Here is a 15,112-nt window from a genome sequence, read left to right on the forward strand (position 1 = left end):
CAGCTTGTGTTCCCTCTCTCCCTCCCCCACTCCCCCTGCTTGTGTTCCCTCTCTCGCTGTGTCTCTCTCTGTCAAATAAATAAATAAAATCTTTAAAAATATATATATATAGCACTCTTTGAGTTCTTGTTATATACACTTCTTAACTACTGAAATGCTCTCAAATGAGCCAAAAGGATTGTTTAAGCAGTTGTCACTTACTGACACTCATCTTGTTAAGGCATTGAAAGTTAACAAAAATATATAATAGAACTTGATACCTGAACAGAAATGTAAAATCACTGATCTCATTTCCAGTAGTTAACCTGTGAGTTTAAAGTTAACTAACTATACTGTTTTTAGTTTAATAAGTGAAGACTTGTTTTCTCTGTGACTTTAGAAGTTTCTGTTGTTCTAGTAGGTAAAAGCTAAAGAGGAAAATCATGACTTAATAGTGATGAAAGGTATGTGAATGGATCTATAAAATGAAAAAAGACGCTGAAACGTGGGACATCTTCATTCTAAAACTGGAAAAAATGTCTCCAATAGCTTCTTTATTTTGAGCTACAGCATGGACAACACCAACAACACAGTACTTTACAAGGATTTCTTTTTTTGTATTTTACAGCTAGTCCAAATTTCTCCTTAGTAGTGTTAACATATTCTTTTGTACTGTTCACTATCATTTCAATATTGTTGATGCTTTCTCCTTGTTCCTCTACTAAAAGAGATATCTGAATGAAAAGGTCCCTTAAATCCTTTATTTGGTTCTCCAAATTAACAAGTTCCTTGTGTCTCTGTTCTATCTCTGAGAGTTGTGTTTTAGTGATAGTGATTTCTGTAAGTAAGCTTTCATTAAAAACTTCCCATTTTCCTTGATAAAGCATATCATTTACTTCTTCTTCAGGCATTTCTTTCCCAGCAACTTCAAGCTGACGGAAAATAAATGTCTTGCACTTCTCTTGCTTTGCTGCTATTGTGTCATTGTAGGTAAACATAGTTTGTTGAAATTGGCGGAACATCGCAGCATGCTGAGATTTAAGTATCCTTGTCACCACTGATGATGGACCATTTTCAGCCTCTGACTTTCTAACTTCTTTTACTAAATCATCCAAACCTCTATTAATGTGTTCTGCTTGGATTTTTATCTCCTTTGTAATGCTAGACTCTCTCTTAAGTAGACTAAACCTTCTCATTGAAGCCACCAGACTTCTCTGTTGTTGCCCAAATTTTTGAACATCAACTGTCACATTGTTAATACTCTCCTGTAGTTTTTGGATCTCATGTAGGTGTCTCTCAGCTACAGGCTCTTTTTCATAAATAACAGCTTGCTGCAAAAACACCCCTTGTTCTTCTGCTTCTGTAGTCGACACATGCCTGTCTCTAGAAAGTTCGATTTCCTTTGTTCGTTGCTTTAATTCTTGAAGTCGGTCTTTCATCTTCCCTTTCCTCTTAGGAAGCAAAAATGATTGTGTTGAACAAATAAAAGTTTGGCATTTTCTCTCAGTAGCAATTGGTTTCACAGAGCTATGTGTGTCTTACAGGAAAAATCCTCCTAGTTTTCTGAAAGGAGGTTGAAAAATTAGAAAAATCATTAAGAATTTCCTCATAAACATAAACTGAACAGGAAAAGTAATATAAAATAATTTATAAGTTACTGTGCATCTTGTGGGCCTATTATGAGTCCTGTTCGGTTGAGTGAAGTAGCTGAGAGAGCAGTGATAAAGATACAGTTACCCCCCAGATAAATACTTCAGTGTCATGATACTGTCACATAATAGATTTTTGTGCATATAGAGGATATATCTTAAAATGGAAGATTTGGCCATATCTTCAAGTTTTAGAAGTAAAAGGGCACTCTGAAAATGCCCTTACTACTAAAGATACTGTTCCCAGTTAATTTGACCTATGTCATGTTAAACTCATTTTGCTAAATATGCATAATTCAGTTAAAATCAGGATAGTGACAGGGCAGATTCCATTTGAGCAGTTGAAATAATATAGATAATACTGAATTTATTTTAAAAATTCTGAGGCTTCTAGATGGATTAACACATTATTTGACATAGTTTTGTTTTTTTTTATCCATTACATACATATGAAAACATATTCCTGGTTTGATTATGCTGGTTTCTCATTCTTAGCATTCCTTTGCAAAGATACCCGGACCTAGAACAAAATTTATATCCATTCATATTAAGTGCTATTTTGTTCAAACATGAGGATATATGAAGTCTTGTTTGGGGGTGCTGATAATATTGACATCATATCATGTGTTGGTCATTATCCACAGGATTAAATTTGGTGTACGTAATTTATAAATAGTGATTTGAGTAAGTGAGAAAGCAAACTGGTGCAGCCACTTTGGAAAACAGTATGGAGGTTCCTCAAAAAGTTGAAAGTAGAGCTACCCTACGACCCAGCAATTGCACTACTAGGTATTTACCCAAAGAACACAAAAGTACTATTTCAAAGGGATAGATGGACCGCAGTGTTTATAGCAGCAGTGTCTACTTCCAAATTATGGAAACAGCCCAAGTGTCCATGGACTGATGAATGGATAAGGAAGAGGTGGTATGTATATACAATGGAATGTTACTCAGCTATAAAAAAGAATGAAATCTTGCCATTTGCAATGACATGGATGGAGGTAGAGTGTATTATAGAGTGTATTATACTAAGCAAAATAAGTTGGACAGAGAAAGACAAGTACCGTATGATTTCACTCATGTGAAATTTAAGAAACAAAACAAACGAGTAAAGGGGGGAAAAAGAGAGAGAGAGAGAGGGAGAGGCAAACCAAGCAACGGACTCTTAACTATAGAGAAGAAACTGATGGTGACTAGAGGGGAGGTGGGTGGGGGATGGGTTAAATAGGTGGTGGGGATGAAGGAGTGCACTTGCTGTTGAGAACTGGGTGTTGTATGGAAGTGTTGAATCACTATATTATACACCTGAAACTAACTTAACTGCATGTTAACTAACAGGAATTTAAATGAAAACTTAAAAAATATATTGAAAAAGGCAATCTTTGTTCATAAAATATTTTCACAGTACATCTTGATTTTAGAAAAGCACTTAACGATACCTTTCATGATATTTTTGCAGGTAAGAAGCTGTTGGGGAGTTACAAATAGTGCATTGAACCACACATAATATCAGTATAAGCCAGAGAAAAATCAACCAGTATTACTAATGTTATGTTGTTATGCTATTGGATTTAGTGTTTGATATGCTTATGCAAATATTTTGTTGGTGATTTGGATGTTGTCACAGAAGGCATACTTATCAAATACATTGATGGCACAGAATTTGGAGAGATCTTCAGAATGTTGAAGTACAGAGTTGGGATTCAAAGATTAAAATAGCATAGAACACTATACTAAAAGTAACAAAATTATGTTTAACCAGGACAGGTGTAAAATATTACAGGTAGTTGTTTAGAAAACACCTTTATATCTATAAAATGGAAGATCCTGTGTTCATAGCAGTGCTTATGAAAATTATTGGAGATTTCTATCAGAATAATCATGCTTTCTATCAGAATAATCATGCTTTCATGAATAATAGTGTCATGTCTAGACTGACTAAGCAAATGACTCTAGGCTAGATGACTCTAGGCTAGTCAAAGCAAATGGAAGAAGGACTGTGTTAAGTTGTGATGTTTTGAGATAAAAATTCATAAAATGGGAATTTCTAAACTGTCATGGAAGGATGAGATTGGAAGACCATAGTACAGAGAGAATCACTGAAAGGAATGGAAATACTTGTCCTGCAAAAGAGATGTAGGCGATATCTACAACTGTTTTCTGAAATGTGTAGGTCTGTATATATAAGCGGGATTAGACTTATTTGGCATTAATCCAAAAGATTAATCCCTATAAGTTAACTAATCAATTTCTGCATTTTTCTTATGGGGAAATTGAAAATCAGAAAAGTTAAATGTCTTACCCAGAGCTTGTTAGTGGTAGTACCGGTTAAATAATGCCAGATTTCCTGGCTGCTAGACCAGTGCATTTCCCAGTGTAAGATATATAACATAAATTTCCTGGAATATATGTATTACATAAAGCTGGGATCATCTATATGCTCTTTTGTATTCGGTATTTTTTTTTTTTAAAGATTTTATTTATTTGAGAGAGAGAATGAGATAGAGAGAGCATGAGAGGGGGGAGGGTCAGAGGGAGAAGCAGACTCCCCGCTGAGCAGGGAGCCCGATGCGGGACTCGATCCCAGGACTCCAGGATCATGACCTGAGCCGAAGGCAGTTGCTTAACCAACTGAGCCACCCAGGCGTCCTGTATTCGGTATTTTATTAAATATCTTATGATTATGGGGCGCCTGGGTGGCTCAGTCGTTAAGTGTCTGCCTTCAGCTTGGGTCATGATCCCAGGGTCCTGGAATCGAGTCCCACATTGGGCTTCCTGCTCCATGCGGAGCCTGCTTCTCCCTCTCCCTCTGCATCTCTTTCCCCCTGTTTCTCATGAATAAATAAATAAATAAAAAATTTAAAAAATCTTTTGATTATGTTGGTATTGATATTTAAAAACACTCAAAAACATTGGGAAGTGATTGTAGAAACTTTTTCTTAGGTGGCAACTTTGTGAAAGCAGAATTAGCAACCGTAATTTACTCTATACCTCTGATAAAAACTAACCATCTTTCCAGTGTAGAGGGAGGTTGATGCCAAAGTCAGTTAGCTTAATGATTTATCTTGAATAGCTCCCTACTCTTTGTTTGGCTTAGTATTATACATTACTTCCTTATCTATATGCTCTCTCTGGCATTACCTTATTGATGCTGAAAATAAATTCCTCCCCAAAGTGTTTAAGATGTTATGTTGTTTTTGATATAGCCATAAACTTTTTCCTTTTTTTAAATTGGCTTTTTAAATATGATTTTTATTTTACTCAAATTAACACATATAGGCAGTTTAAGAAGTCAAATCACTTCAAGGTTTGTAAAGATAAAACTGCTGATATCTGCCTGCCCCAACACACCTCATTTCCAGTTCCCCATTCCCAAGCGCAGTAATTTTCAACTCCTTAGCTGTATGTTGCTCTTAAACTCTGTTTCTAAGTAATTTGCCTATGTAGGTGTTTCTGCTTTTTCAGTTTTAAATATTATATTGAATCTCTGCTATGAAAGATGTGGATTTAACTTTCTCTTAAACCCCGAGTCTTCCCTCAATTTTTCCCTCTCAGTATAGTTATATCGTAATTTTTGGTTAGTCACTATTCTGTGTTTATATTATTATAACTATACATTTTCCTAGTTCAAATATTATGTATGCCAGAGTCACATAAGGTACTGTGGTCATGTTTCCTTTCTCACATTATTTTTTTCATTATTTCTAGGCCTTTTCAGTGGATAGGGCTAGGAAATGTGTATTTTCACTTTAAGAAATCTTTTCATTGAAATATTTGCACATATACAGAAAATGCCCAAAATAAAAATGTATGGTTTGATGATTTTTCACATGTCCATGTAACCACCACACAGATCAAGAACATGTAACTTTTAAAATTTCTCTTTTTTTTTTAAAGATTTTATTTATTTATTCATAAGAGATAGAGATAGAGAGAGAGAGAGAGAGAGGCAGAAGGAGAAGCAGGCTCCCCGCCGAGCAGAGAGCCCAATGTGGGGCTCGATCCCAGGATCCTGGGTTCATGACCTGAGCCGAAGGCAGAAGCTCAACCATCTGAGCCACCCAGGCGCCCTAAAATTTCTCTTGACGATACTAATTACCTAAGTTTTTCAATTGCCTCATTTTGTGCATGTGCATTACTAATTCAATCTAAAACTCTTCAATTGAACTGAAAGTATCCTCTCAATATATTTAAATATAGTAGGTATTCTTTTTCTTTTATTTCCTTTTATTATTGTTATCTTTTGAGGCTTCTTTCCTGGAACCCTGTAGTATGACCTGATTTACCACACAGCAGTTGTGTTTAGATATTTTTCTCCTCTCTTGTGTATTATCTCTTCCTGATTTCTAGTTCCTCATCTCTTTTCTTGGTTTATCCCCTTGATTTTGGGGCATGCCCATAGTTTTTTTTTTTTTTCCAGAACATAAATGTAGTGATAACTTGTATTTCTGAAAGTGTTTTTATTCTATCCTTAACACCTGAATGATATATTTTCTGCAGATATAATTCTTATTTGGAAATTATAGTCCCATAGAATTTTGAAAACCTTGCTGCATTTTTATCTAACATCCTTTGTTGCCCTTAAGAAATCTGCTATCAAATTCCTGGTATTTTATATGGGGTCTTTTATTTTCTTTCTTCCTTTCATGAAAGCCTTGGCCTTTTCTTTTTATTCCTGGTGTTCAGAAATTTCATAATAACATGACCTGGGGTACATCTTTTTGCATTAATTTGCTGGAAATTTAGTGGCTCTTTTCAAGCTAGAAATTCATGTATTTAGGATTTTGGGGGGAGGGTCCTAATTTTTTAAAAACATCATCTCTTCCATTTTCTTTGTATTCTTTTCTTTGGAATTCCTCTTATATGGATGTTGACTTTCTTAGCTATTCCTCTTTCTTAGTGTCTGAAAGGTAAAGTGACTTGCCAGAGGCCACACTACTAAAAAGTAGCAGAGCCTACAGTCAGATATAAGCTTACCTGATTGCAGATCTGTTCTTTTTTACCCATTCTATAGTGAATAGAGGTAGATTATCCTAGTGAAATCTACTACAAATGAAGTTGATCTGTATCAAATATTGTGTTATTTTTATAAATACTCTTAAATTAGTATAAATTACTATAAATACTAAAAAATGTTCTTACTAGAAGTAATATAGCATATTGGTGCTAAATTAAGTATGTTGTTTGCAGCTTTATTATAACCTTTAATATAATTAGACCAAATTAAGCACTTTACAGTTTAGAAGAGGAAAAAGAATTGGTTCTGATCTCATACACCTATGTTACAGAAAGTCTCTAAGAAATTTTGAATCCTGTCCTTGGTACCATGTAGAGATGAGGATTCTTATATTTTGTTTTGGCTTGTAGTAATAGGCTGAAATAAGAGATAGAAGTGAGCTATACCTCATTTCTATATATGTACACTGATTTCTGTTTTCTACTAACCTGTTAGTATTAATTCTTACAGCTACAATGTCTATACTATGCAAGACATAGCTATGCTGTTTTTGCACTTAAAAAAAACAAAAACAAAACTGACTTGTGTTCTTAATATGTGGGAAAAAAAGCAGTGACAGTATTAGAGGCTCAGATGAGAAATGGAAGGGGGAACCAAAACAAAACCAATTCTGATTTTTTTTATTCATGATAATTAAGTCCTATTTAATGCTTCTATATGGCTAAGTAGCTTTTGGTAATGTTTAAATTTCACAGTTCTCAACTACAATGTCCCCAACTTTGTCCTTGGTTGCATGGTTTAGAAGAAATCCTGAAAACAACCTCTTCTAACATTTTTATGGCTGGATAGATCTTTTTTTTTTTAACTAGAAATAAATGATCAATGCCATCAAAAGCCTTTTTCTCAAGCATCATAGTTTGAAAAAATTGTTAAGGAATAGGATATTTCAAATTGATATTGTAACACAGTGTGCCTTTGCAAAGTGCTCTTGGGAAGGTAAATTTTACTCTCACTGATTTTGAAAACCAACATATTTGACTCTCACCCTTGTAAAGGTTGTCTTTCTTACTTCAAATATAATGATGCAGTTTTAAATTTTGTCTTTTTTTTCTTAAGATTATATCAAACACTTCTGTATGTTTGTATAAGAGGGAGGAATATCTGTATATCTTGACTGAAAGTCATAGGTGATTATCTTTACAGAGTTAACTAATTCAGAATGTTCCTTAAATCCTTGTTAGTCTCTCCAAAAAGTGACTTGATGTAGGTACTCAGGTGCACTTACATGTTATATATAAATTGCATTTTCTAGTAGTTGCATGCTCGTAACTACATGCATAACTATTTCCAATTTAACTGCTTAATCTTATAGCTTCATAAAATAGAATATTAGGCAAAGTGAGATATCTAAGCATATTAGAATTTGAAAGTTGAAGAGACAGAGTTCATGAAGCCATAAAGTATAATAGCTTAGCTGCATGAAATTGATGAGACCACCATTGTATGTAATCTTTTCTGTACCTTAAATTTATTTTTCTTAGTGTTGGAAAAGTTCTATCCAAATATGAATCATCTTTCAGCCTTTTTAGCTTACTGTATTGCTATACAGTTTTGAATTGTACTATTAATAACTGACTTATCTTTGAGCTTAAACATGGTATTTGCAAAAAGAAAGTTAGAAGACTAATTTATAAATACGGTAATCAACTTTGACAGTTTGTTCTAAGAAATAGAAAAGTAAACCTTGTATGACTCAAAAGTTTCTCCACCCTATTACAAACAGGGGACATCCCAGAAACAGAAATATGAATAAAAATTACCTAATGCTTTAAGAAATATGCCCTGGGATAGATACTGACAGATGTATAGTTTTTTTTTTTTTTAAGTAAGATATTTCTTTCTATAGTTCCTATTAAGTACAATATTTTAATAAATGTAACCAGTTTTTATACAACATAAAATGGAGTATTCTTTTGCTTTTATGACTGAAGACAACTTGCAATATTTTCCTAGTTCAAGGTGAAAGCAGCTGTTACTGAAAAATTCACCTCCTTGGCTACTTAAATATGGAAAACTAAAAATATAAAAAAAAAAAAGAAAACTAAAAATATATATATATATATACACATATATATATATATATAGGCAAATTGCATATATTCTCTCAAAGCTTAGATTATCTGATACTTTTTGTAATGCAGTCTTTCAGTGCTTTTTTCATTCTACTTATTTGTTGTAAATAAGTTGTTTAATTAACTTGCTTAATGTAACAAGACCATTTTTGTTTAAATATTTAAGAACTGTATAATTTTGAACTCTCACTTACCTGATTAAGCTGTATGTACATGAAATGATTTTTATATTAAATTTAAAACTACATAGCCATGGAGATAATATGTTGTAGGTATATCATAGCCAACTTTCAAGTCCACCCTTAGTACATTTTTAAAAGTCATTATTATTTTGATTGAAAATGAGTTACTTATTAAGTTCTAACATTGTAGGAATTATAAAGTAACTTTGAAGAAATACCAAAAAATAAAATAAGTTTTGGTTAAGCTTCTTTATATTGGTTAATTTTTGAAAGTATTAGACCTACCTAATATAGGTATATGTTGCATTTAAATAATGCTGACTTGGGGTGCCTGGGTGGCTCAGTCATTAAGCGTCTGCCTCTGGCTCAGGTCATGATCCCAGGGTCCTGGGATCGAGCCCCACATTGGGCCCCACATCGGGCTCCCTGCTCAGCGGGAAGCCTTCTTCTCCCTCTCCCACTCCCCCTGCTTGTGTACCCTCTCTTGCTGTGTCTCTCTCTGTCAAATAAAATCTTAAAATAAATAAATAAATAAATAATGCTGACTTAATTTTTTTAAGTATCAAATCAAATATATTTATATTGAATTTTATAATTTAAGTACTTTTAATATACTAAAACATTAAAAGTAAGTATTTTGATATTTTTATTGTAGTCCTTTTATAACAAAATTATTTTCTAATTTCATCCTGTTTAAAAGATTTTCAGAAACAACAATGAAGAAATCAAGACCTTATAGAAAATTACCTTAACTTTAAAAAAAAATTATACATGTGTGTCAAATTTAGGCATAAGCTTCTTTTCACAGTTAAATGTAAAAGTGTTCTCTAAAGCAAGCACAGCATGACTAATTTATAGTCTGTCTACAAAAGAAAGAATTTTATTTTTAGAGGATCTGACTTTCACCTGTTTCCAAAATAAGAAGTTATATTTTAAAGAAATTAAAAGAAAAAAGTTGATTTTTATTACAGTGGCTTATTTCTAAGAGCTCTAAACCCAAATCTTATTCAGTATATTAGCAGTGTAAATCTGCTATATTTATATAGCCTGGTCCAAATCTGAGCGAACCAGTAACTTTATTTATTGAGTTATTTTTAAATGTGACACATTTCAGTTTATGGGTGTCTTGCATTGAAAGGTAGAAAAAAAAAAAGTAGTTTATTTACCTTTGTCTTGTTCTTTTTGTTGCTTTCCACCTTCGGTGTTGGGAGTCCTGCCCTTAAGAGAAAAACAGTATCATCTGTAACGTTTCAATCAAATTATTTAAGCCTGTGTCTTACGGTTCACAGGCTAATTTCTGTATGGGTTTCATACAGTTAATGTAATTGAAAGTCGAATAATGAAGTCAAATAAGTTAGATATAAAGTTGTCCTTTTGCTGTTAGTATCAAATGAGAAGAACAAATTGCTTACTTCACACCTGGAGAATCCGGTTTTGCCTGTTAGCCGCCCATTCTTTAGATTAAAGGAAGATCATTTTCATTGGAGCTAGCTGGTAACAGGAAGTCCTTGTTAAACTGCCTACATCGAGTATTTGGCACAGTCCCTGTAATTCCAGTTCTGTATTATATATAAAATACATTACTCACAAAAAAGGTGATTTGTATTTAAACAGAGGTTACTTTGTTTTCTTTAGGTATCAAAACTCGCTAAATACACAGAATTTAGAATAAATAGGAATGGAAACAAGCTTGGTGACAGCTTTTTAGTCCATTTACTTTAAAATGAATTCTCTTTTATTTTAGGAAGTCCCAAAGGCTTACCTCATGAAATCATCGAATTTCAGAACTACAACAGTTTGTATTTGAACCTTACACCCTTTTCTTTTTTACTTATATCTGTCTGCTATTTTCATTTTAAAATAAGTTACTTAACATAGTTTCAGTGTAGAAAAACTAAAGTTGTGGAGCAATCTGTGATACTGTTTATAATATCAGTATAACAATTCAAAATGAATTTTTACCAGAGTGAAATATTTATAAGAAGTATTAGAAATGAAATTTCTCTCAAACTACTAAATATCCTTACCTTTCCTTTTTTGCTGCCTGAGTTGTTATGATTTGAGGGTAAGAGGAGGGACATTACTATAATATCTATCAAAATAACATTTGCATTTATTCTTTGATTTAGTAGTCCTAGTTCCTGGAATCTGTTCCCAAAATAAGAAATAACTCCTTCACACACTTACTCTTCACAGCACTCTTTGTGAAAACAAATCACTGGAAACAACCCAAAAGTCCTTCAGTGTAGGCTTGACTGAATAAACAAAACATCCATATAATGATCATTTTGCTTATTAATAAAGAATATAGTAATAAAAAAGATTTCTTTATACTGCTCCAGGGTAATTTTAGGATTTACTATTTTTTAAAAAAGCGTGGTGGTGCACAAGAGTGTATATAGTATACTAACTAGCTCTAGAGGAAGAAATGGAGGGTAGAGATAAACACACACAAATACCCTTCCCCATCACCAGTCAATAGCAATGAATTTCCATAGTCCCCAATTGTGTGCTTTAAAATACCATTTCCCCCATAAACATGTTTGTATTTTCAAAAAGGAACAGTGGGAGGATGAACTAAAAACTAATGAAAATAGTTACCTATAGGAGAATGGAAGGAATAGAGAAGAAAAGGGACAGAGATGGGAAATAGTTCTGATTGTACCTTGTTTTTATAGTTTTGAATTTGGAACCATATAAATGTTTTAAAAATTAAATCTTAAAAGAATAAAACTATCTCTAAAAGGCAAAAGAAGCCTGAAACAAATGAACCCAGGTACATATCTAGGTGGTGGGTTAGCTACACAGAGAAGGATTATTCCAAGTAATTTAAAAACTGAGTATTTTGACCCGTGCATCTTTTGTGGGATGTATATTAGAGACAAAAATATTCACAAAGAGATCTTTTGACCTGCATTTAGTAGGATTTTTAGTAATAATATTGGTATTGTTATCTTGAAACTCATATATGTTGTAGGATAAAGAAATAGTTAATATATTAGGAACTGTAGTTTTCAAGCATAAGAAAAAAAGAGATACAAATTAAGCTAAGTAAAATATAAGTAATATTTGATTTAAAATGGAAAAATCAATACGAGCTCATGATTTTTTTTTCTTTCTTACAAAACGACATTTTTCCTAGCTTTATCCACTGAGAGGGTCTAGAAGCAATGGCATTAACAGCAATAAATGCCCATAGTCCCCAGGTTGTGATCTTTAAAGTACCATTTCCTTCCTTACTGAAAGGAATCAGGGCTCCTTAGAGAAATTGATGATTCCAGGTCTGGGACATTGTTTTTTTGTTGTTGTTGTTTTTTTTTTAAATGAGAAATCAAAGAAGCTACCAAAGCCTATTTAAGTTGTACCAAAAGAACACAGGAGCTAGTTCAAAGGGGATTCCTAATGACCAAAAATGGGTAACTTTGAGCCTCAAAAATAACAATGACTATAATAAATTGAAACACATCAAATACATTTTTAAAATCCATGAGTTCATAATGATATCCCCTCACAAACCAAAGAAAGCAATTCGGAGGTTGATAGGGCACCAATTCATTCTTATGAAAACTAAGAAATGAAGGCAAAAATCAAACATTTATGTTGACTTTCATCTGAATTTTATTTAAGTAAGTTACCAAGTAGTTGATGAAAGCTTACTTTTTTTTAAAGCAAAATCCAGCTAGCAAATTCAGAAATTCAGAGTAAATTCTAGTTCTAATTCATAGAACTAGAAAAATCATGATTTTATAAGCTCTTATAAAATAATGAAATTAAGCAAAGGTCATTAATGGCTGTTAAAATCATTCAATGAAAGAAAGGTTAGTGGGGAACTTTATTTTGGATGAATCAAGCTGACTCCAGCCAAATCCACTGATCCATTTTAAAATCACTAAATGTTCTGTAACTAGATATTCTATGCCTTCTCAGTATCAGCACCATCTGTGAAATACGCTTGTCAAGATTTCAACTTGAAACTCATCCAGCCTGTACATCTAACTGCAGATGTCACATCTACAGATGTGCATCTAGCTATAGATACAGGAAATACTGGGTATGCATGTTAAAATGACCTTATAAGGAAGATAGTCGAATCCTAAACACAGGAAATTCTATAAAATTCTATAGAAATTCTATAGAAATGGGACTTACTTTGTTTTCAAATAAATGTCCTGGAAGGAAACGTGGTGGTGGTGGTATTGCAGGGGTGTAAGTGTTGGGACTAGGGACAGTATCAAAAAGATTTAAATGAATACATTGTAATGTGTATCTTGTTTGGATCTGAATTTGGACATAACAAAAAAGATTGAGGAATGTTAGTTTTTTTAGGTGTGATAGTGGTATTATGGTAATGTTTTTTTAATTTTTTAATTTTTGGGTGAAGTTACATAACTGGGCAGGGAAAGTAGAGGATATGTAGATGAGCAAGAATGACGTAATGTTGATAATTTTTAAAGGTAGGTGATAAGGTTTCATTAGATTTATTATTTCACATATTTAATAAATAATATATATTTGCCTCTGAAATGTCTGGCAAACCCTGACCAAGACAGTGTTTTATTAAACTTTTGATCTCTGCCATCTGATAGGCAAACAGTAACTTGTAGTAATTTTTGTAGTAACTCCTATTTTTTTATTTTTTATTTTTTATTTATTTTTTTAAAAGATTTTATTTATTTATTTGACAGAGAGAGGTAACGAGAGCAGGAACACAAGCAGGGGGAGTGGAAGAGGGAGAAGCGGGCTTCCTGCCGAGCAGGGAGCCTGATGCGGGGCTCGATCCCAGGACCCTGGGATCATGACCTGAGCCGAAGGCAGATGCTTAACGACTGAGCCACCCAGGCGCCCCAATTTCTATTTTTTTAATAACTTATTTTGGTTTTTCATTTTGTTTTTCCCCAGTTTGTTTCTAACTGATCAGCATGGTTTTTATGCCCAATGCTATGCCAAGTAAATTAAAAGTGACCCTGCCTTTCCAGTAAGTTGCACATTTATGTGGACACATTCACACACTGAAAATACAGATGAGCTCAAATATTACAGGCTCAGTATGACCATCTGGGTGTTTAAAACATGATACAGTTTGTATTTTAAGAAGAGAAGGACATAATGTGAAAGTTGGAATTGATGGCTGAGGGCAGTGGAAGTCCGTTTCTTTTTCTCTTTGTAGCATTTTTTGTTGTTGGCCTATTGCCCTATTGCTTGTTTTCTTGACTCTTCTGTTCAGTTGATTTTTGCTTTTTATAGGACAATTCTCACAAACTTATTTTAGCAGTAATAAATCAAGAAAAAATGATAAAATAGATACTACAATTCTTTTTTAAAAAAAAGATCTTATTTATTTGAGAGAGAGAGCACGAGCGGGGAAAGGGGCAGAGGAAGAGGGAGAAGCAGACTCTCCGCTGAGTAGGGAGCCTGACGCAGGGCTCAATCCCAGGAATCCCGGGTCATGACCTGAGCTGAAGACAGACACTTAACTGACTGAGCCACCCAGGTACCCCAATACTACAATACTCTTGAACCAGTGTGTTCTGTAATCAGTATGTTTAATTAAATCTTTGGAATAAGAACATGATCAAAATATTTTTAAGTGGCTTTATGATCATGTATTTGCTATAAAACTACTTCATTTATATCTCTCTAGGTTGGCAAATAAACAAGACAAGGAAGGGGCTTTAGGAGAAGCTGATGTGATTGAATGCCTGTCTCTGGAAAAATTGGTCAATGAGCACAAGTGCCTATGTCAAATAGTAAGTTTTTGGTGTTTTTTTGCCCTATGAGATATGTTCAGCATCACTTAGTTTTTATAGAGGTGATAGGCAATTAAGTGGTAGACACCTAACAAAATAATTTATTAGTGTCTTAAATAATTTTTTTTACCTAAGAATTCACATTCTCACTCTTCTATTGATATTATTTAATACTGTAACATATGTTTTCTGTTTAGTTGTTACTTCCATAAACTTTCATGATTTCAAAGGCTTTAGATTTGCTTTCGTTTAAGATATTGCTGTTAGGACATGTAAGTTATGCAAACATGTCATACTATAAATTTTGTAGAATGGTAAAGTATACATACAAAATTTAATGATAGGGGAGGTTATAATGAGTTTTGAAAAATTGTATCAGGAGAGTTATCCTACAATCTTAAGAAAGGTGGACAAACAATTTAGTTGTTCATTCTGGTTTCAGAAGATAACCATTAGGCTGTCAATC

General features: G+C 33.3%; 2 protein-coding genes across 2 annotated transcripts in view; one reads left to right on the plus strand and one right to left on the minus strand.

Moving 5' to 3' along the window:
* Positions 1 to 15,112, plus strand: part of ARL13B (ADP ribosylation factor like GTPase 13B) — a 65,259-nt gene that overhangs the window by 30,812 nt on the left and 19,335 nt on the right. Inside the window, exon 4 of the mRNA XM_032406350.1 lies at positions 14,541 to 14,646. Within this exon, the coding sequence (XP_032262241.1) occupies positions 14,541 to 14,646 (106 nt within the window). The remainder of the gene's footprint in view (positions 1 to 14,540; positions 14,647 to 15,112) is intronic.
* STX19 (syntaxin 19) lies at positions 148 to 2,538 on the minus strand. The gene has a single exon (XM_032406351.1). The coding sequence runs from the start codon at positions 1,416 to 1,418 to the stop codon at positions 534 to 536; it is 885 nt and encodes a 294-aa protein (XP_032262242.1). The 5' UTR covers positions 1,419 to 2,538; the 3' UTR covers positions 148 to 533.

The sequence above is a fragment of the Phoca vitulina genome, unplaced genomic scaffold, assembly GCF_004348235.1.
Source record: "Phoca vitulina isolate PV1807 unplaced genomic scaffold, GSC_HSeal_1.0 scaffold8, whole genome shotgun sequence".
Lineage (NCBI taxonomy): Eukaryota > Metazoa > Chordata > Mammalia > Carnivora > Phocidae > Phoca > Phoca vitulina.